The sequence below is a fragment of the Lissotriton vulgaris genome, chromosome 12 (genome assembly GCF_964263255.1).
Source record: "Lissotriton vulgaris chromosome 12, aLisVul1.2, whole genome shotgun sequence".
Taxonomy (NCBI): Eukaryota; Metazoa; Chordata; class Amphibia; order Caudata; family Salamandridae; genus Lissotriton; species Lissotriton vulgaris.
This window is the reverse complement of record NC_141700.1, coordinates 714,214,779-714,236,583: the sequence shown is the minus strand read 5'-3', so window position 1 is coordinate 714,236,583 and position 21,805 is coordinate 714,214,779. Positions and strand designations below refer to the sequence as shown.

Below are 21,805 nucleotides of genomic sequence, written 5' to 3'. Positions count from 1 at the left end.
ATGGTCGATTTTATTAAAGGCTGGCACAAACATTCTGGATGGGACATGGGAGTTAAGCCCTGACGATGAGGGGAGTATTATCGGAATGCTGTTTATTTTTATGGAAGACGTCGCGAATCTTGCCATATTTACAGCGTTTCCTGCTACTGAAGAGAACTTTGAGGAGAACTCGGGTGAGAGACCGCTCACCGGAGCATGGGACTTTATTTAACATTATTTTTGCTGGTCATTTGTAGTGTTTGTCTCGTGCTTTCTGGGAGTGATGCTTGGTGAGTGTGTTTGGTGGTTCTTTTGTCTCATTACTGTTCATTTTGGGGTGGAGTGTGCCTTATACACTATGTTTCAGGGAAAAGTGTATTTTCTTTTTGGTGTGGTTGGTTACAAGTTAATGGCGTGTACAGTGAGTACCTGCGTACTGTTGCGTTTGGACGGCTGTGAGCCACGTGGAGTATTTTCAGGTGTCTTGAATGGCGTGTGAGTGTCAAGTGTCGTATTATTGTGCACCTACAGGTTGGTTTGCATATATGGCTTGTTGTTTTCTGGGGTCAGGAGGGCCCTGTACAGTTTATTATAGGAGGAGTTGTTGTTGGAATCTGTATACATAGTTCCCATGTGTGGTTGAGTGTTGGGAGTTATAAACGTATATACTCCTATTTTAAAGATGTGTACCCTGTCTCTTTTATGGTTTTGGAATTATGATTGTATCCCAGTTATGGTTCACGGGGAGGGTTGTACCCCGTTACATTGTAGAGTTTGTTCTTAAAATTTAAGGGTGGTGAGTACCCCATTAGAGAATTGGGGGCGGAGCAATGGTTGCTCCAAGGTGCAGTTCATGGGGAGAGTTGTACCCCGATGTGTGCCTCATTTAGGAAATTGGGGACGGAGCAATGGCTACTCCAAGGTGTAGTTCACGGGGAGGGTTGTACCCCGTTACGGAGCAAAGTGGACTCCATTAATTTTGGTCTAAATAAGTTTGTGTTTGTGTTTCCCAAGGAAAGGGGATGGGACTTGGGACTAGTTGTGTTTGGGATGTGTTGTCGTTGACTTGTTTTTTTAACTGTTTGGGATGTGTTTGTTCTCCATCTGTGGAATGGATGCTATGTGTACTTTCATATGGATGTGTACACACAAGCTAATTTTATTTATTGTATTTCCATCTTGTTGATTTCCCTAAGGAAAGGAGATGTGTTATATTTAGCCTGTCTTCTTTCTACCTCTGGGGATTTCATGGTCACTCACATGATGTCACCACTAAAACCTTGGGTGACATCATGGAGTGTTTGTGGCTTAGCCTGGTGACTACTGGCAGTTGGAACCAGGCAGGCTGAGTGGCAAGCTAGTCACTCCTGGTGGGTCTTCTCTGCAACTTGACTTATCATCTTGAAGACTTGAATAAAGTAACCTACATGATACCAGGCTCCAGCTCCTATTTACAACAAAAACAATTGTTAAATCGATTGCAGCATGCGCCCTAACTCGTACGCCTAATGATCAGTGCTAAATTGGTATAATACTATCTAAAGTAGATTACAAAAGAATGGAAAGTAAAATAAAAAACGTGCTTCCGGTGCAAGAAATGAAAATGAACCGTGAAGGCGGTTACAGCTTCTGGACTGACTCGCATGTGTACTGCTCAACGCTGGGCTGGAGTAGTACAGCTTGTGTGAAGTATCCGGCTGGATGGGATTCCTGGTGAAAATAAAGCCGATGGAATCGCGAAGCGCTCTAAATAGCGTAGAAGGCGCGACCCCCGATGACGTCTAGAACATAGTTGAATGTAGATACCGTCATCATTACGGGCCACACGGAGGAAAAATAAAAACAACTAGACCATGGCGGGCTGGCCATTGTGAATAATGTAATAGGTGGATTTGTATATTTTCGTTTTTTTGCATTTTTTAGAATGGTACTCGCGATCTTAACTCCTTACTACTGAAGTTGCCATTTATCATTGTCCTGAAGTAGCCATCTATCATTGGCCTCATTAGCGGCTCAATAATTCCTGTGTAAATATATTATCCATATGTCTATCCACTTAGCAGCAACGTTCTCCATTATCACTCATGATCATTCATGAATGCATTTCCTCTGTTATTTCTTTTAGTTCAGATTGCTGTCCAAATTTAAGATATACCTCCTTTGCACAATTTTGCGCCAGTTTTTAATCAATTTCTAGGTAAGATTTCACATTGATTTCCTAAGACACCTCCTTGCATGTTCACTGAATGTGATTGTTATATCGGGATACCTGGTTAGATCTATACTCCTCCTGATTCATTTCTGTATGCACAAATTTATCCTTTTGATTTACTACTCTTTTTATCTACTTTTCACGCAGTTTGGACTCAACAATCATGGTGGTTTCATTACTCTTCCTTTCTTTAGCACTAGCCAGCTTTCTCTGATCCCTGCCTCCATTATAAAGCAATCTTTTTTTTAGTTGCAGTGTACTGTAATTGGGCGATATGTTGTGTGTAGTTGTATTTTTTACATTGTTCTTTTTTACCATTAGAATCTTCAAGTGGTTCTCCAGCAGAAGGCGTGTGATACGCCGAAATGCGCGTAGAGACTACCATTTAACTCACTTTGATGTTTTTACAACCAAATTCTGTATTAATTTTCATTGTATATGCATTATATTTGTATGATTATATGTCTTATCTTATTTAACATACTTTGCTATTTATAGTTTATGTGATATTCAGCTGTTTTTATTTGCATTGTGTATTTATGTCTTTTATAATAAATGGATAACATTTATTTTAACTCACTTTGTCATCATTAGCCCAGTACACTGTAGCTTTTGTTATCTTCTGTTTTACCGTACCTGTTATCCTACAGGACCCTTAAGTTGCCTAGGTTTCAGTTATTTTTTAAACAAAAAACAAGTGGAACAGAGGGCAGAAAGGCACAAAAAACGAGGGAAAAACGAGTGGAACAGAGAGCAGAAAAGCACAAAAAACGAGTGGAACAGAGGGCAGAATGGCACAAAAAACAAGTGGAACAGAGGGCAGAAAGGCACAAAAAAACGAGGGAAAAACAAGTGGAACAGAGGGCAGACGGGCACAAAAAACGAATAGCACAGAGACAAAATACAGAATACAGAAATATAGGGGCAGCTAAGAACAGAAGGCAGAACGGGCAGAGAGGCACGGGGGCAGTGAGGGGAACAGAAGGGAAAACCGGGCAGAGACACGGGGCAGCGAGGGGTACAGAAGGAAAGACCGGGCAGAGAGAGCACGGGGACAGCAAGGGGAACAGAGGGAAGAAAAAGGGGCATGGACCACGTACAGGCAGCGGGGGGAGACAGACAACAGCAGTCAAAGACACAATAATGAAAATACAAGCACTACAATAAAAGCAATAAAACGTTATAAGGCACATGTGTTTAGGTTACCGTTACTTGACAGGCAGGTAAAAATAGATGCAGCCAGGATCAGCAGTAGGATTTTCGTGCTGCTGTCTGATTGCTCACTTTCCACAAGCCCTTGGGTACCACTAAATAATACACAGCTGTATGCATACATGTCCATGCCAATAGACCCAATTCAGGCTGTCTCCCTCTTGAAATTGCCTCTGCTTCGAAAGGTGTTTTCAAAAAGAAATTTAAATTGTACAAATTGCTTGGGGGTCACCGGCTTCCAGTAGTGATTCAGTGGGGGTCCTCAGAAGTCAAAAGTTTGAGAGCCACTGCTCTAGCTTGTACTGAACTCTAATTGGAAAGGATCCAGTAGGTTGTTTCTCACCAGGAGTTTGGGGAGTTTGATGTTGATGACCTTCTCCAAGACTTTGGTGGAGAATGATAGCAGGGCGATGGAGCGTAGTTCTGGTGCTCGCTGTGGTCTGCTGAAGGTTCTTGTGGAGATCCTGACCTATGTTTGTTTCCATGCAACAGGAAAGATGGCTGTGGCTATGGAGGCACTGAAGATGGTGGTGAGCAGGTGGCTGACCTCGTCTCTTATAAGGTTGAAGAGTTGGTTTTGGCATGGGCTGATGGGTGCTCCTGAGTTGATGGAGTTCATAGGAGAAGTTGTGTTCAGTGTTGTTCCCATGGGTGAGTGGTCGGCAGTGGTGGTTGACGGGTTGCTCAAGAGCTCAGAGTTTTGGGGACTGAAGTATTCAGAGATGGTTGCTATCTTGCTGTGGAAGTGGTCGGATAGGGCGTCACAGAGGGGATTGAGTATTTGATGACTGACATGCAGGTGAACTCTCTGACAATGGTGAAGAGTTCTTTTGTTTGGGTAGTGCTGGTTTTGATCCAGTAGGTCAGGGCCTCCTTTTATGCAGCTTTAATCTTGTGGTGGTAGTCGTTGAGGACTGATTTGTACATCACTTGTCATTGCAGTTCCCTCTGGTCCACCATCTTCTTTCCAGGGATTTGCACCTGCGCTTCAACATGCTGAGTTCTGGGGTGACCAGCTAGCTTGTTTGGTGGGTCTGAGCGCGTTGGCTGGTTTGATGGGAGTGACCCGGTTAGTGGCTCTGGTGATCCAGGCGTTGAAGTTCTTTAGTGATTGGTCAAGGTTTGTGGTGATATTGGCCTGTGTGGTGCTGATAGCATTGTTCCATTGTTGCTGTGTGACCTTGGTCCAGCAGCGATAGGGGCAACGCTAAAGCGGTTGGGGGCATTGAAGAAAGGTCCGGCAGAGGTGAAGTGTATGATAGGGTGGTCTGACCAGATGAGTTCTGAGGCGTGGCTGTATTTGATTTTGTTGCTGGTTGCAAAATCAGGTCCAGCATGTGTCCTGCTTTGTGCATTGAGTTGGTGATCACTTGCTTGAGGCCAATGCTGTCTAATCTTTCTATGAGGTCAGTGGAATTGGTATCAGTGGAGTCGTCCAGGTTGAAGTTGAGGTCTTTCAGGAAAACGCAGTGTTCGGATTCAATGGAGAGCAGGTTGAAATATTCAGCGATGGCGTCAGTGCCTTTGATAGAGGTTTTCTGATCGGTGGAGAGCTGAAAGTTCATGTGTTCCGTGGTCGGCTTGGTTTCGTCATCTGTGATGGTGCATGTGATCGATTCCTTGTGTATGAGGCTGATGCCACCTCTGTGTCTGTTGGTGCGGTCAATGTGTTTCATCTGGCAGCCGCTGGGTGTCGCAGTGGCAATGTCTGGAGCCAATGTGGGGGCAAACCAGGTCTCTGTACTGAAGGTCACTTCAGGTGCGAGGGTGGAGATGGTGTCCCAGACTTTGGTGGCATGTTTGCAGAGCGATCTGGTGTTCAACAGAAGCAGCTGAATTATCAACAGGGGGTGTCAGCATCCAGGGCTGACATGGTGCTGCTTGCTGTGGTGTTGGACAGAGCTGGGGCGGCATCGGACTGGCAGCGAATGCAGATGAAAGGTCCTGCTATGTAGTGTGGTGATGTGAGGCAGCAGATGTTGTGCCTGGGTTTCAAGGCACAAAGATCTGTGATGGAGTATCTGTGGGAGCGCGAAAGGGCCAGGGTTCCTGTCACTAGGTGCGGTCCTGGTGCCGAAGGGTGCAGATGAGCTTGCTTTTGGCACACCTTTACGCCAGTGGCGTGGCCACACAGAGGCCTCCATAACCAATCCTGGTATTTGGGAGGTAAGAGGGGATGTCAGGGAGGGCAGAAACGGCTGGAGCAGGGGAATAGGCTGGGGCAGGCAGGGGCAGTAGCTCTAAATACAATGCAATACCAGCAATAGCAGGAAGTAATTACAATTAGCATCAGAAGAAATCAAGTTAAACTATACAGTTATCAGCAGTAGCAGAAAATAAATACAAACAAAAGATTTAAGGTTACATTACCAAAACAACAGCCTGTCTCAACACTAGAGGGTGCACATATGTTGGGCCAAAGATTAAAGTGGCTAGCAATCCCAGACAACGGGTCCAAACAGAAGGCCTCAGGGGAGGGACTGAAGCCCTAACGTGTGAAGCTAGTCAGCAGTAGTGGGGGAAGCAGTGCACAGGACCAGGGGTTAAGGGTTTACTTCTAGATGCTTTTCGGTGGCTGTATCTGAGTAGGGCTACTAATCCTGAAGTCATGACTTGAAGGCTGGATGCTTTGCTGTTTGTGATTTTTTACCTACAGATGAATACCACATAAACCTGGAAAATAAACTATTCCAACCTCTAGATACCTTGCACATTGTAGAAAAAACTGTTTGTCCCCTGTCCTTTAGGTGGGCATCTCTTAACCTGGATGGGAACCAGCTAGCTTTGACCAATAGTGCCCACATGCACGCCCCCATTGTGTCCTCACTCTTAGATTGCCACCACCATGCCACCTCTAGTCCGGCTTATGGCCCCTAGGATTGGCCTTGCTCATTCATAAATGTTGCTTCTGTGCCATATTCTCACATCATCGTTCCTGTGGGACTTGGTTCATTTTCAAATTTGTGAGCATTGTGTTCAATGAAGAAGAACTTTACCTAGTCAATCTTTTATTAAACAAGTTTGTTCACAAATACTAAGAGGGTGTAGGTATAGTCATTAAATATGATACATATTGATGCCTTGTACTTGGCTATTGTGGTACAAGTACTTACAACTATCTATTTTTCATACTTAATCACAGAACAGAACATTTTACATACAGTACCATATTGGTCACTTAAAAGGATGGTACACTAAAAGCACAACATATATTATGAATCTACTGCAAACACTAAACTTCAAACACAAAAATTCATATAATCAGCGTAATATGGAAAAGCTTCGACATTGCTATGTACAGGACTCACCATTGGCAGACAACACAGAAACACATTTGACACCACTCCAAACACTAGTTATGAAATAACCTGTACACATTCTTTATGCCAAATGCTTCACAAGGAGCAGTATACAGAGTTTTGCTCAAAATAGTGAATGAAGCTACATCATTTGTAATGCAAACTCAGTTTATCAGTAGCCAAAGCAACTGGATTTTTACCATCCTGTGCAATGTATTATTAATTTGATAAATCCCCCATCACCACCTCTGTGGCATATTATTATACACTCAAATCTACAAGAGCAAAACATTGACACACACCCTAGATACAGAGCAGAACGGCTGACAAAATGTATAAAGTGATGACTTTGGTCCAGGAGTAAAAGAGTCAGGCGCATCCTAGAAAAGGGACCTAACCAGAAACTGCAATTTTCACCCACAGAGCTCGGCATTAGGACTAACAGGACTTGCTGAGCTTATATCGAGAGACATGCAGGCCGTGACCTACACTTCCATTTGCATCACAGACGATCTCAAATCCCGTGAGGTTGAGTCCTTGCCCAACTTTTACTACAGAGATGATGGGTTGAAGATCTGGTCAGCCATTGAGCGGTGAGGCATGATTTTGTTGTCACTGGTGGTTTTTTGTTGCTTCCAGGGATGGGTTATAATATTGTTTTTAATTTTTCTTGAATGCCTTGACTCAAAGTGTTATATGTAAAATGTGAAAAGCTCGAAGTCCATTTACAAATAACAAAGAATATTTGGGATTGAAAGATTGTACCAAAATTCAAATGAGACACAGAAACTAAATAGCTAAAAGAGGGAAAAAGTCCTGGAAAAAAGTAGATCAACCTCTGTTTGCATGGGAGAACGTTATAGAAACATTGATAATGTTGTCCACAGCTTTAGGCTGATGCTGAGAACAACCAAGATCTAGAGAGGGCAGTGGAAGCCTTTGGCAGAATTTTCCCATCACTCCATTTTATTGTGATATTTGAATCTCAGATTGTATAATAACAGATCATTAGTTGTACTTCTACGTTTGATAGTGAATTAAAACTACTACTCCCAGAATGCATTAGTTTGTCAAATGAAAACTAAGAGGTGGAAATGTAGTGTCCCGATATCCTTGAGAGGTAGGCAAACCAATTAAAATACAGGTAAGCAGAAGATAAAAGGAGGTTAATTGTTGATAAATGACAAATCAATGATGACTTAGTGATCTGCTATGGATTTCATAAGCAATGAAATTGAAGCCCACAAGAGGTAAGAAGTCATTATAAAAGGGACTGAAGGGAAAAAACATGAAGAGTAAAGTCCCTACTTAGAATACGGTCATCTGATAACGAGTAGGACAAAAAGAGGAATGATAATAGGCCCGGCACCCTATATACAGAACATGAATAACTGAGGTGTGGAAATGCCAATGCTTGAAATTGGGATTTAGAGAATCAAGTCTGAGTAATAGCAGTGCTTAATATGAGACTTTGGTTTTTGGTGTCGGCACTGTCACTTCATTGTCAGCACTGGCACTGAAGACAGTGTGTCTCATGGCGTCGCTGTGTGTCTAGTTTAGAGATGTGAACAAAATTTAATATACATTAAAAATGCCTAAAACCTGGCACCCAAGCCGTTCTTATAGCTTTGGGAGGACTGGATTAGTTAGAATTTTCACACTTGTATGAGTTTTATGATTAGCAGTTGTATTGCTACTGTCATTGTCAATGGGTGATGCAATATGCAGTGGCAAATTAAGCAGTGAGTAATAGATATTGACATGTTAATTCTGATTCAATTGCAACCATGGTTGGTAGCCACAGATACAAGAGGGATGACTGCAGAGGAAGCAACATATCATCCAAAAGCCTTTAGACAGACAGGCAGATAGATTGGGGATGGGTAGGTGGTGAAAGGAAATGTAGAACAATGAGTGACTGCCATATAAAGGTGAAGCAAAGACCCAAACGAGGGAATGATCAAACCAAGTTAAATATGTAGAAGTGAAACAGTGGGTATGTTGTTGAAGTGTGGGTTTAAGGACTCCTAGGATGATGAAACTCAACCTACCATGTGGGAGGGGAAAGCTTAGTAGTGAACCAACAAGTAGCCGAATGTGACAGACTAAAGTGAGGAATGCTCAGCTAACCAACAGTGTTGTGTAGTTTGTTTGACTAAAAGGTCAGTTCTCTGCCATTCGATGGTTAATATATTCTCATTACTAGTATGTCCTGTAATGTGTAAACTATTCATAAGCCAGTTCAGCAAATCTTTGTTTGTTCACATTGTAAATGTATTGCGACTTATATAGCGCACGTATCACCCGAAGGCATCAAGGCGCTTGCCTTGGGAACCCGTCCTGCCTTTTTTCCCTGTGAGATAACCCCTACTGGGCATCCCCAAGGTGAAAGCCAGGCATCCCGCAGCAGGTGGGCTGCCGTTGTGGAGATTAAGCAAGCTATTGCCCAGAGTTGCAGCGTGGGACCCCATGATTAGAGTAGGCACCGAGGCGAGAATTTTCGAGTCCGTGGACATTTTTGGGCTCAGGACCCTGCCGGGAATTGAACCCTGGTCCCGGGCCAGACCTCCATCAGGGGCTGCCGCTCTAATCAGTGAGCCACACTCCTCCACATTAGAATGTCTCCTCATTTTGATTGAATTGTTTTGCTGTCTCAAATGTAGAGTGAAGACCAGTGTTATGTGAAGACAGCTGGTTCTCTTGACACTTTACTCTCTGTATGTGAGGCTACAGAAGTGAGCCATGTTCTTCTGATCTTTTGAAAGTGCTTACTGTTTACACATAAACATATGAGTTTCCTGGTTGCTTTGAGTTGCACTCATGTGAGTTTCTTACAAGTTCATTCCAGCAAGGTCTAATTCATGAGTTCATTCAGACCACACATTTGGGATTTTGTGACTTGCCAGTTATAAATGAACACAGGTGAGGGTTTGTTAATTTTCCTGGCCACTCATCTAGAGTGGGCACAGGAGCTCTGAACAAGCAATGAAAGGTTTTGCCATGCTGGATTTAGGATTAGGTAGAGGGGGATATTGTTGGAAATTGTTGAGGATGTTTCAACTGCATCCTGCAGCTTCCTTAACACAGCCATCAACAAGGACTCTATAAACACCAGATATCTTCATGACATGGAAAACAACATTTCTCTTGCTGTAGTTTACCACCGCATTGAGACCCTGTTTAAATGCAACGCGTTGCCCTCGAGCCTTGCTCCAGCTTCCACTTGCTGCCTTCACACTGACGATTCCATTGATGTCTAGAATTGGTTCTAAGTGAAGAAGTTAACTCTTAACTGGGCAAAGCCCAGAATCTGTATCCGACTGGCAATCAATGGTGGTCAGCCTAACTTTTGCCCCAGTCTAGCATGACTAGTTGTCTATAGTTGGCGCTTTGTGCTTTTTGGGACAATTGTTTTTGTATTAATACTCAGAAAATGAATCTCTCTGGTTCTCCTCTTTGCTTTTTCGCTGCTTTATTGTTATTTTGTTCATTAAAAGATTTTTATTTTTATAAATTGGAATGGGATTTCTATTGGGACATTGACTTTATTACTTGTCGGGGACTACTATACAACCCAACTAATAATCCACTGTCGCACAACTACAATGAAAGAGATGCTGGACACTGAACTCCACAAATTACTTTGCGAAAATATGTAGGAATCATTCTCTTATCCTTAGGTATAGAAATTGTTAGACTATTTCTTCGGAAACTTCAATTGTGCGACATGAAACCTTAAGCACAACAGCCTTTATGCTGCAAATTCTACACCTATTTCCATGAGGTCTTCTATTTCCAGAACTGAAACTTTGGGCCCCATTAGGATGTCGGGTGGATCGCCACCACCATGCAGGCGGTGGCGATCCGACCGACATCCTTCCCCGCCCGCCACCCATTTCCCCCTGTTATATTACTATAGCGGGGGGACCGTGGCGGACGGAAAGACCGCCCGCCGCTTTTCCGCCTGGTCAAGGAGTTGACCGGGCGGAAAAGGGTTTCATTTGGTGGTGGTGTCTAACAGACACCGCCATCCATATTAGAGTGAAGGCGGGGACATGCTTTTCCGTGGCGGCAACGCCACCACGGAAAGGCTTGCGGGAATGTCCGGTGGGGGCCCGTTGCTGGCCCTCAGGGACTCTGGGGGTGAGGGTGCACATGGGGGGTACCTATGGTACCCCCCTGCACTTCACTGTACAAGGTGACAGGCACCGCAGGGTGCCTGTCACATTGTGCATTGAAATGCACAATATGCATTTTTAGCATTGTTAATAATGTTAATAATAATGATGTTATTATAATTATATTATAATGTTAATAATTCGGGATGCGCCCGCCACTGTGGCGGGCGCATCCTAATAGCCCCCACGGGACCACCGCCCTTATGGCAGGCGGGCCCGTTTTACGTCGGAAATCCATCCTATTGGGCCCCTTAGTCTGTGTTATTTTATCCTGAATGGAAATAGTGAGGATTTTTGGCAAGCTAGGTGTTTTTATTTTTTTTTAAATCATATTCTCTGTGGAACACTTATCAGGTTTCTTTTTTCAATGTCTCTTTACTGCTAGAATTACATGAAATATATTTTTGATTTGTTATTAATGCTGGAGTGTTGAGTGCTTCATTTGGGTAGCTGAATGCCAATAATAGATTCAGCTCCAGCATTCCAATGTTTTCCTGCAACTCCCTGTTGGTTATTAGAACATTCCACCCATTGAGGATATAAAACTCCGAGAGCGTTTATATCACTTACACTATACCCTTTGTGAAGGCCCTGTCCCTCAAAGCAACTCACCTGTGTCTCCGGCCTATACTGGGGTTCAGAGCCTTTATCAACTGGTATAACTCTCAGCAATTGACTAGCAAGCTACAAATAGGTTTGCCAAAAGACTGCTAGAGTGGCTAGGGAACCTTAATATTATAGTATTACTATACTTTAATACTAAACATGAAATAAAACATGCAAAGGAGGATACATGAGATGAAATAGGGTTACTAGGATTCTCAAGAAGTAAGTCAATCTCTTAAAGCATCTATCTGAGCTCTCCCCTCAAGACAATGCCGGTTGACAGAACACTCTTGACAGAATTTTACCAGGTTCATTGGGGTGCTCTCACAGCCCTCATCTGATGGCTTTCACACATGTGCCTGCAGTTGGTGGTGAGACAGGACAGACCTTAGTCATGATGGATATAAGGGAGGCTCATTGGTGAAATGCTGCCTGCTCACCATAGCTTTCCTGCAAATTCTTGGTGCAGTTACTCTCTTATTCTTAACTTCTGTAACACTCACTGAACCCTGACCAGTCCCCAAACAATGTTAAGTCCACTGTGGCAAACTAGTTGCTGGCCATGAAGAGAGTATACAGGGCTACCGATGGTTTCAATGCCGGGTGTTTGAATGGGGCTGTAGTTATGCAATATACAGTGCTTCAGAGCTGCTGGAGGTGGGGCAAGGTAAACCTGAAATCAGGCTCAATTCTTAAATCTGCAGTAATGCAGGAATATGGTTTGCGAGAGACACTTTATGATCATTATCATGGGACCCTCCAAACAGTCAAGTAAAATCACACACACTGAAAAAACATTGTGGTGTGTGGCAAAGAATGAAGTGGATCTTATTGTTTGACTATTTTTGCTGCTTCTATATGGTTTTAGATGTGATTTGCAGGTTTGAATACCTTTGGGAGTTGGCAAGCATGATAACGCCATAGTCAGAGAGGAAACCTGAAAAAGCCTAAGCTCAAGTGGGGTCAGTACTGTTGTGGCAGATTGCTTTTGTGAATACCTCTGTAAAACCTCCTCAATTATAGTCACTGGGCAGTAATTCTTCTCATCTGGAGAGCATTCTCCTACTGCTTTACACCTTTAGCAATACTCTTAAAATCAGTCGGGCCAGAGTCACAAATCACAGCACACGGAGGGTGATGGTGAGGAGGATGGAAGAGGTTGTAATTTTGTTGGACTTCTCCCCTGATTTTGCCTTGCTTGATCATGCTATAGTTCTACAAAGTCGTAGAGGTCTACAAAGCTCTGGGACTGTTTTACGATAGATTATTTCCTTTTTATCTTACAGAGGTTAGCCAGGGAATTAGTGCTCACCTCCAAAACCTCTGCCCGTGGGAGTGGCACAAGGATCAACTATATACCCTTTACTTGTTGAATTTATATTTAATATAATGCTTATGTACTTTAAGTACATGGAATCAAGACCTACGTTTATGCAGAGGACGTACAAATTATTTGCAAATTTATTTGAGAATATTTCCAACATATCCTCTGTACTAAAACTGCTAAAAAAATAGAAGATTCTTAGCAAGATAAAAATATTGTGGATTGAAAGTAAGACAAAGATATGGGTATCAACTCTGGCTTCACGCAATGGGCCAGTGTCCCACACATGTGAAAATTGCCTGTAATATTTGCATCATATTTGATGGCAATCTTTTAAGGGATATACAGCTTTCTGATGTTACACAATCTTGTATCTTTCTGCATTTTAAAATTGTTGCTTCATACACTTGCACACTGACATCCACTGCTCCGCTCAAGCTTTTAAGTAGGAGGTTCATGATCGTCCTTTGGATGGGGGTCCAGAAAGCTGAACACAACTATCATACTTAATCAGCAAAATCAGCAAGAAGAGGGCGTGGAGTTAAGCATTCTTTGGCAGTGGATGAGAACTAAGCACAGAAGAGGGAAAGCTGACCCCTATCAGTCACTACACAATTCATTCTGCGATTACACTTTCGGGGAAGGGAAAGCATGAATATGCTGTGGGGCTGTCTTTAAACTAGAATACATAAACAAAAGGAATCTTACTGGGGGTGTAGGGGAAGTGTTCGCCACAATGGTATGAGAGCACTTAGTGTTTTGTAAAATACCCCTCACACACCAAAAGGCCCCTTGGTGTCATGCTTCATCATAGGGGTCTTCGCACCCCTCTAACGGGATGCAGCGTGCTACGACCTACGACTACGCGGGAGCACTTATAGTTATGGCTATGTGTGGTGCATGTGATGCATGTGATAAGGGATATTTTATGTGAGTGGTGGGATATAGTGAAGGATTAAAAAGATACCTGGCTCATGGGTTTGTTAGAATTTTTTTTTATTAATAACCCCGGGCTGGTACTATTAAAAGAAGTGAATTGAGAGGTTGGACCAGTCGTGTTAATGGACAGTACCTCCTGTGTGCGTCGACATGTTTCGAAGACAGAGCTCCTTCTTCAGGACGGGGGCACAACTTCCCCACCTTACTCATGTTTCACTAGTTTTTTCATAAATTGTATTTATGTTAATAACAAAAAGTGAAAGAATAAATAATTATGTGTATAAAAATCAAGGATATAATGTGCCTACAGCGGTTCTGCTCAAGTTTAATGCAAATTGCATGACCTGAGGAAAGAAAAAGAAAAAGATATAATGGTCACCCTGGTAACGGGTAGCTCAGACAGGTGCAATGACCTGGAACAAACCATGCGCTCAATTTGCCCTGTAAAGAAGAACTAACAAGACATACAACATAGAAACATAGACACTCAAATAATGTAAAAAAAGCTCTGGTCATACTTGTCAGGTATTGCTTGCTTGCTTCATGAGCATTCAAAAACGTCTGGGGGGTGATTGCTATTGTGCAATCTAAGTAAAAAACAATGAAGGTATTAATATGGTTCCTTACTTACTTAGTTTGTCTTAGAAATCTTCTATTGCACACTCCATACTCACGAACTCGGGACGAGTTGTCCACCGTCTTGCCCCACACGCTGCTCCGCCAAACTGAATTGTAAAACCCAGGGAGTGTGGTATTTATACCCGGTTTTGTGTCAATGGTTTAGCTTCATTAACGCAAAACCGGATGTGAGTATGTGCCCATAAAAGGGTGATCCACCCTTGTTTGGGTGTTTCTAATGAAAAATAGGTTAATTATAAGTCCTTATTTGGCAGATCCGGCAAGACTCGGTCAATTTTCAGCCCCGTGGTCCCGTTTGCGAGGCGTGAGCATGCGCATGTAGCGCCCACTATGTCGCGCATGCTCAGTACAAAGCCTCGGTATTGCGCATGCGCGAGGGATGACAGAATGTCCCCGCGCATGTGTATTGTGTGTCCAGCGCTCCTTAATGCTCTGACAGTTTCTTTAAACCGGAGGCTAGTCCGATTTTTCTTAAATTACATCCGATACTTGGATAAAAGGGTATGTAATTATACACCCACTGTTTGGTAACTTGAGATTTCATCTATCTTTGCCTACAATCTCAAAAATGCAGTGATGGGAGCACTAATCATTGATGCAAAAAGTATATTGATAGGCCTGTGCATACAATGTCATCCAGAACATGTTAGTAAGTCCCTCCATCATGTGGAAGGTAATGAGGTTGGCTAGTTAGACAGCTGTCCCCAGGGGACCTCATCGTTAAGTCCCATAACGTGGGTGCCCAGACGGAACACCCATCTTTGCTCCTTCTGGAAAAGACCCACCTCTGATGGCAGTTGTTCGATAATTGTCCACCTTAAGTCATTGACACAGTGTTGAGCGTTAAGGTAGTGTGTTGCCATCTTTGTTGTGCTCTTTTTGCAACGCACATTGCTCTTGTGCTCGTTCATGCGTATTTTCACAGCCCTCGTGGTCATCCCCACGTATTCTAAACCACATGGACACGTGCTCAAATAGACCACGTTTTTGGTATTACAGTTCGTCATTTTGCGCTGCTCCCACGTAGTGCCGTTCCTGAATGTTAATGTAGTGCTTTTTTGTGTCAAATGGCAACTGCTGCAGTTTCCACATGGGAAATGACCTTGTATTCCTAGGGCAGATTGTCTTGTCTCAAGGGTAGGTTTGGGTCGTCTCATGTCATTTAGATTCCTACCTCTCCGGTGTGCGAAAATCGTTTTTTCCATATTTAGGGTGCCACATGTGGCCCCTAAATCTGGAAAAACCGATGTTCGCACACCGGAGAGGTAGGAATCTAAAGGACATATTAGTACACACACGACCCAAACCTACCCTTGAGACAAGACAATCTGCCCTAGGAATACAAGGTCATTTCCAGCCACCATCCCAGGGGCCTCCGAGACATATTGCCATTCGGACAATTTTTGAGAATTCGCCGTAATTGTTCACTAAAGGAAGATTATATGAATGATTCCCAAAATCTAATGGATCGTTTGACCGAACGTGGATACCCGAAGCGTCTCATCAAAAACGCAAGGAAAAGGGCTTGGTTTAATCCAAGAGAAACTCTGCTACAATCTAGCAAACGCAACAGCAGTGTGGAACAGCGATTAATTTGCGTAACTACCTTTACCACCAAAAGCAACGCAATCAAAAAAACTGTCAATAAGCACTGGAGTTTGATATCTGATGATCTAGGTACTAGCAACCTACCTATCCACTCATTTAAGAAGGCAAAAAACATTTGTGACCATGTAGTTCGCTCCTTCCTTGAGACACCTTCCACATCTACCCTAACCACAATTTGGAAACTTCCACCGTTCCTGGGCCACTACAAATGTGGCAAGTGCAAAGCCTGCCCCAACACCATCCAAACCAAGGAATTCCACTTCAAGAACCACCGGATCCCACTGAAATCCCATACTAATTGCAATTTGACGGACGTCATATACTGCATTATCTGCCCCTGTGACTTATTCTATGTGTGTCAAACCCAGCAGAGAGCGAAGATGCGTTTTCTACAACACCCTAGTCGCATCAGATGTAAAGTAAGCGGAGCACCCTTGGTTGAACACTGTATGTAAAAAGGTCACTCACCAGAAAGTCTGAGAAGGATTGTACTAGAATATGTGACACTTGGCCCTAGGGGTGGCAACATAGGACTTGTCCTTAATGCCAGGGAACTTAAATGGATAACCTTCTTTGACTCTGTCCTAAGTGGGCTCAATGAATCCGATACAAGTTTTGCACAAATGGCTAACCTGTAGTCTCTTACTGTCCTTAAAACTACCTGCAGTCTCTTACTATCCTTCAAAACTTTCACGCATGGCACTTAATTTAACAGACTATGACACGGGTAGATGCGCTCCTAACTACCTTGTATGACTGGTTCTGCAATTCTATCATGCGACCATCTGTTTTAAAAGTTTTCACCTGCTAATGCAAATCATGTTCTTTAAGTGCGCCATAACTACGCTGTGTGGCAAGTTTGCGCTGGAACTCTACAACTTTCCTAATTGCACAAAGTGACCAGTTATCCCTCGGTATGGTATTTTAACTTAACGAAATATGACGCTGGTACATGCGCTCTTAACTACCCTCCGTGGCAGGTTCAGCAATTCTACCATGCGATCATCTATTTTACAAGTTTATTTCCTACTAATGTAAATCAAGTCCTTTAAGTGCACCTTAACTACCCTGTGTGGTAAGTTTGCGCTTTCCCAATTGCACAGAGTGAACAGTTATCCATCAGTATGGCATTTAACTTAACGAAATATGACGCTGGTATATGCGGTAACTACCCTTCGTGGCAGGTTCAGCAATTCTACCATGCGATCATCTATTTTACAAGTTTATTTCCTACTAATGTAAATCAAGTCCTTTAAGTGCACCTTAACTACCCTGTGTGGTAAGTTTGCGCTTTCCCAATTGCACAGAGTGAACAGTTATCCATCAGTATGGCATTTAACTTAACGAAATATGACGCTGGTATATGCGCTTTTAACTACCCTTCGTGGCAGGTTCAGCAAATTTAAGCACTGCACATTAATTTTAGTCCACTTTATGGGAAACATCATGGCTAGTTTTCTGACGTCTAGTTCCACACCGGCACTATATGGCTGGATGTGTTCTGGATTGATCAGCAATTCCCACGTGACGTAAATTCCACCAAATGGGTGGTCTGATGGGAATTGTTCTAACTTTTTGTTTTCCAATAATTCTCAACGACACTAGTTTGCATATACACCCTACTGGCTCACAGTGACTGGTTTAGTTATACACCACTCCCTGACCTGTTCTGCTCTTTTTTGTGTTTCATGTCCTAATAATAGGGGAGCGAGCAGACAGGTCGTTAAATATTCCCCTTGACCCTCCACACGTTTGTTTCTTAGTGAGCAATTTGTACCCCCATGACCCACTGCCCAGGTAATAACTTTCTACTGCTATTCTAAATTTAGTATGCTGACCAGGCATGTTCGACCCCCTCACGTTGGGAACACTGGCAGCTGACAGTCACTATCAATTTCGTGGAAATTACCATTCTCGGAGATTCTTTTGCTTTAAAAATGTCTATTTTTAATACGGTTTCTTACTGTTGATTCCCTTTAGGCCGGTCAATTTATACATGCGGATCCACCAGCCTTGGTCACAATATCGACCACTAGGCTCACTGTGTACCTATGTTAGATATTTACTTGGGGCCTTTTGATAACGAGACTGTTAACAAATGGAGTTTTTGTTTAGACTTAAGATTATCTTTGTTTAGACTTAGGATGGTTCAGCTGTTTTCTGCCTCACTGCTTTTAACTGTTTAACAATCTGTTACTATTTACTGCCCCGTAATAGAATCCCTTGCTAATACCTCTGTCCTATATGTGAGTGATTGTGTAATTTACACACCACTGTACAAAGTGGATCCTAGCAGACCTCTAACTCGTTGTAATTTGAATTTACCCTTAGGAATTTTGCCCACCCTATTCCTCTTGTCCTGAAGAAGACCCGTTTTGTAAGGGAAACTTCCCCTACTTGTAATAGGGTCGAAACGTAGACTACTTACCCCCATGATACCAGCTTCTACAGCTAGCAAGATTGATACAGCTGTTATGGGAGCCTGGTTTACAAGAATTATTTGACCCTTGTGGCTGTATTTTTGTGGCCCCCAGTTGGGGAGTCACTGCAACAATGTATATATGAATGATTTCAATTTCAATTTATTTTGTCACTGAAATAAGGATTTCTTCTTTTCTATTCTTCACAAATCCCCTCACTACACTACCCCTTTCCAACCCCCTTACGCTTATGGGCACTATTGTATGTAAATATGTGAAAAACCTTCGGATGTGAATATATAACCAGCAATAAGGTCACTGTACGTTGTGAATAAAAACATCGTACTCTTGATTGGTCTCTTCTTTCATCCTTTTTATTCTTAAAAAAATTCTTTGTCCCCCTCATTGTAATAGCTATGGCAACATTTTTAGGGTGGTCATGGACTTTGAGGGCTCGCCTAACATCCCAGAGTGAGTGTAAAAATTGAGGTGCCCCAAAGTAAGGCTCACTTTTATGAGCTCCCTAAGGGGGGAGGCAGAGTGTGTTCCCTAATTATGTTCTATATGATTAAATACTAAGATGGATACTAGTTATAATGGCATTTTACCTAATGATGAGACTTGTATATATTTCAATTGTTTTTATTTCGTACTCCTATGAGTTCTTATTTGATTTTAATCCATGAATTTTACATATGGGGACGCAAAGTAGTTTTATTTATATGACCTATGTATGTTTGCCTAAACTTTCATGCTTTTGTATAATTAATTCCATTTGTATTATTGTGAATCGCTTTTATGACTGTAAATTGTCGAATAAAGCTGTTAAAATGGAAAAAAATGGAAAATATGGTGTCAGTCTCTAAGGGCGCAAGGCATGTGAACTGTCTCCTTGAATAATATGAGAAGGAGAAATTATTATATTATTTGGCAAACATACTTTTGAGCAATGTAACAAAATAAAAAACCATTGCCAAATACACCCTGAGACAGACAGTTATTTATTCCATTGTGACAGAACATAAAGGAGTGATGTGTGCTGCCTATGAATCTGGGTAGACTTTCAGTTAAGATGCATTATGCATCACACACTACCTGTACATTGAGTGAAGGGGTGATTTTCCAGTTTCTATAATTAAAGTCAAACGCAGAATGGGAACATATAGCAGTATGTGTACCATCAACACACCAATTACATTTAAGAACTGTGCTACCCGATAAAACATTTGTTTTGTGCGTTGTATATCTTGGAGGGTTTGGAAAAAACATATTGGTTCACTTTGCAAACCATATTGTGCAGAAATTTTGACCTTGAAATTATTAGTACATTTGCCCTGTGGACCGAAGTGAATAGTATTCAATATTTTCTTATAAAGCCTAGCAAGAAAATGTATAATCGGCTCAGGGGCACCAGTGGAGAGCAGGGTTGACCAAGTCAAAAGCGCCACTTAGATCCGCAAAATAGAGCTACAATCTGCCACCTTTGCCTCAAATATATATTTGCTTATCAGTAAATCTAAGGTCACACATTGCTCTAATGTTCCCATTTCTTTTGTAAACCCAAACTGTGCCGGGGAAGAGTATTGAGTGTACATTTTCCCAATCTTCCAGTTTCATGAGTAACACTTTAATCATCACTTTTATAGAGGAATCTAAAAGTGATATTGGATGGTAATTCTTTGGTTCAGATTTATTGCCCTTCTTATAGATTGATATTATAATAGATCTTCCCCATGATGGTTGATGGTGGGATATCTGTAATGGCGGATATGTTGAAGACCATAGTTAAAATTGAGCACCATAGGTCGACTATGGTTTTATAAATATTTTTGTGCAATTTCAACACGAGAACACACTCGGCAATGTATTTGATGTGAAAACACAATGCTAATGGGTGTGCCAGGAAACTCTTCCCACTCGTGGAACTCAGTGTAGCGCAACCGAGTGTTTCCGGTCACTGTGCAGATTTCTGTGTAATATGACTCTGCAAACTCTGCCCAGGCCTGTTGTACTGCCTTTCACTTCTGGTCCTTGGATGCAAATATGGTGTCAGTCTCCAAGGGCGCAAGGCATGTGAACTGTCTCCTTGAATAATATGAGAAGGAGAAACTATTATATTATTTGGCAAACCTACTTTTGAGCAATGTAACAAATTAAAAAACCATTGCCAAATACACCCTGAGACAGACAGTTATTTATTCCATTGTGACAGAACATAAAGGAGTGATGTGTGCTGCCTAGGAATCTGGGCAGACGTTCACTTATGATGCATTATGCATCACACACTACCTGTACATTGAGTGAAGGGGTGATTTTCCAGTTTCTATAATTCAATTAAATTGCAGAATGGAAATATATAGCAGTATGTGTGCCACCAACACAGCAATTACATTTGAGAACTGTGCTACCCGATAAAACCTTTGTTTTGTGTGTTGTATAACTTGGAGGTTTTAAAAAAAACATATTGGTTCACTTGCAAACCATTTCGTCCAGAAATCTATGAAAGTACCTAGAAATCACTTTGTGACAGTGTAGTAAATAATAGGAGGCAGGATACCAGCAATCAGTGAAGCTCAGCGTCGTAGTTTATTTGTACAACCGATAAGAGCAATCCTCTTCCCTGCTGACCCAACTCGTAACTGACACAAGTTAGAACCATGAGGGAAGGAAAGAGCAGAGAACACCTAAACATTCTGGAACATAAGATCGGAAAGGACACAAAGGAAGGGCTAACCCCCATGGGATAAAATACAGATAAACTAAGTTACAACACATCTTATCCCTTTAAACAATGCAACAAATAAATAACAATGAAGAATAACAATAACATACAATAACAGTAAAGTAAGACCAAAAGAAAGAAAGTAATTTCAACACAGATAATCATTCAAATAAGGAGGAGGCCGACGAGCTCTGGGGGCCCTTACGACAGAAGGAGAGAAAACATCAGCAGGTAAAGAATCGACCTGTTGGCACACATTAGAAGAATCACCACCACCTTCTTCCCTAGGAACAGCAGAAGGACCAGAATGCACCTCTTCAAAAGAAGACAACATGTAACCCGAAGTTGAAGGTAATTCCAAATCACAAGAATTAGAAACAAGAGAATCACCACCCAAGGAAACAGAACTAGAAGATAAACCACACTTCTGAAATAAAGCCACATTCCGAAGGTTCCATTTCTCACCATTCTCAAGAACAACATAACCAGGAAAAGAAAGCTTAACTTTATAGGGACCTCTAAACTTATTCAAGCCTTTACTCACTCTGCCAGGTTTAACCTTGACAAGGTCACCACAGGAAATTTTCCGCACAGAGAGATCAGGTTGAGACAGACCATAAAGTCCCAAAGACTTGTTCTTCAACCAGGAAGGATTCAATTTAGAACC

The 21,805-nt window shown here is 42.2% G+C and overlaps 1 protein-coding gene across 1 annotated transcript in view; it reads left to right on the top strand.

Moving 5' to 3' along the window:
- LOC147678095 (hydroperoxide isomerase ALOXE3-like) overlaps nt 1–21,805 on the top strand; it is a 194,875-nt gene that overhangs the window by 150,712 nt on the left and 22,358 nt on the right. Inside the window, exon 10 of the mRNA XM_086946570.1 lies at nt 7,126–7,295. Within this exon, the coding sequence (XP_086802696.1) occupies nt 7,126–7,295 (170 nt within the window). The remainder of the gene's footprint in view (nt 1–7,125; nt 7,296–21,805) is intronic.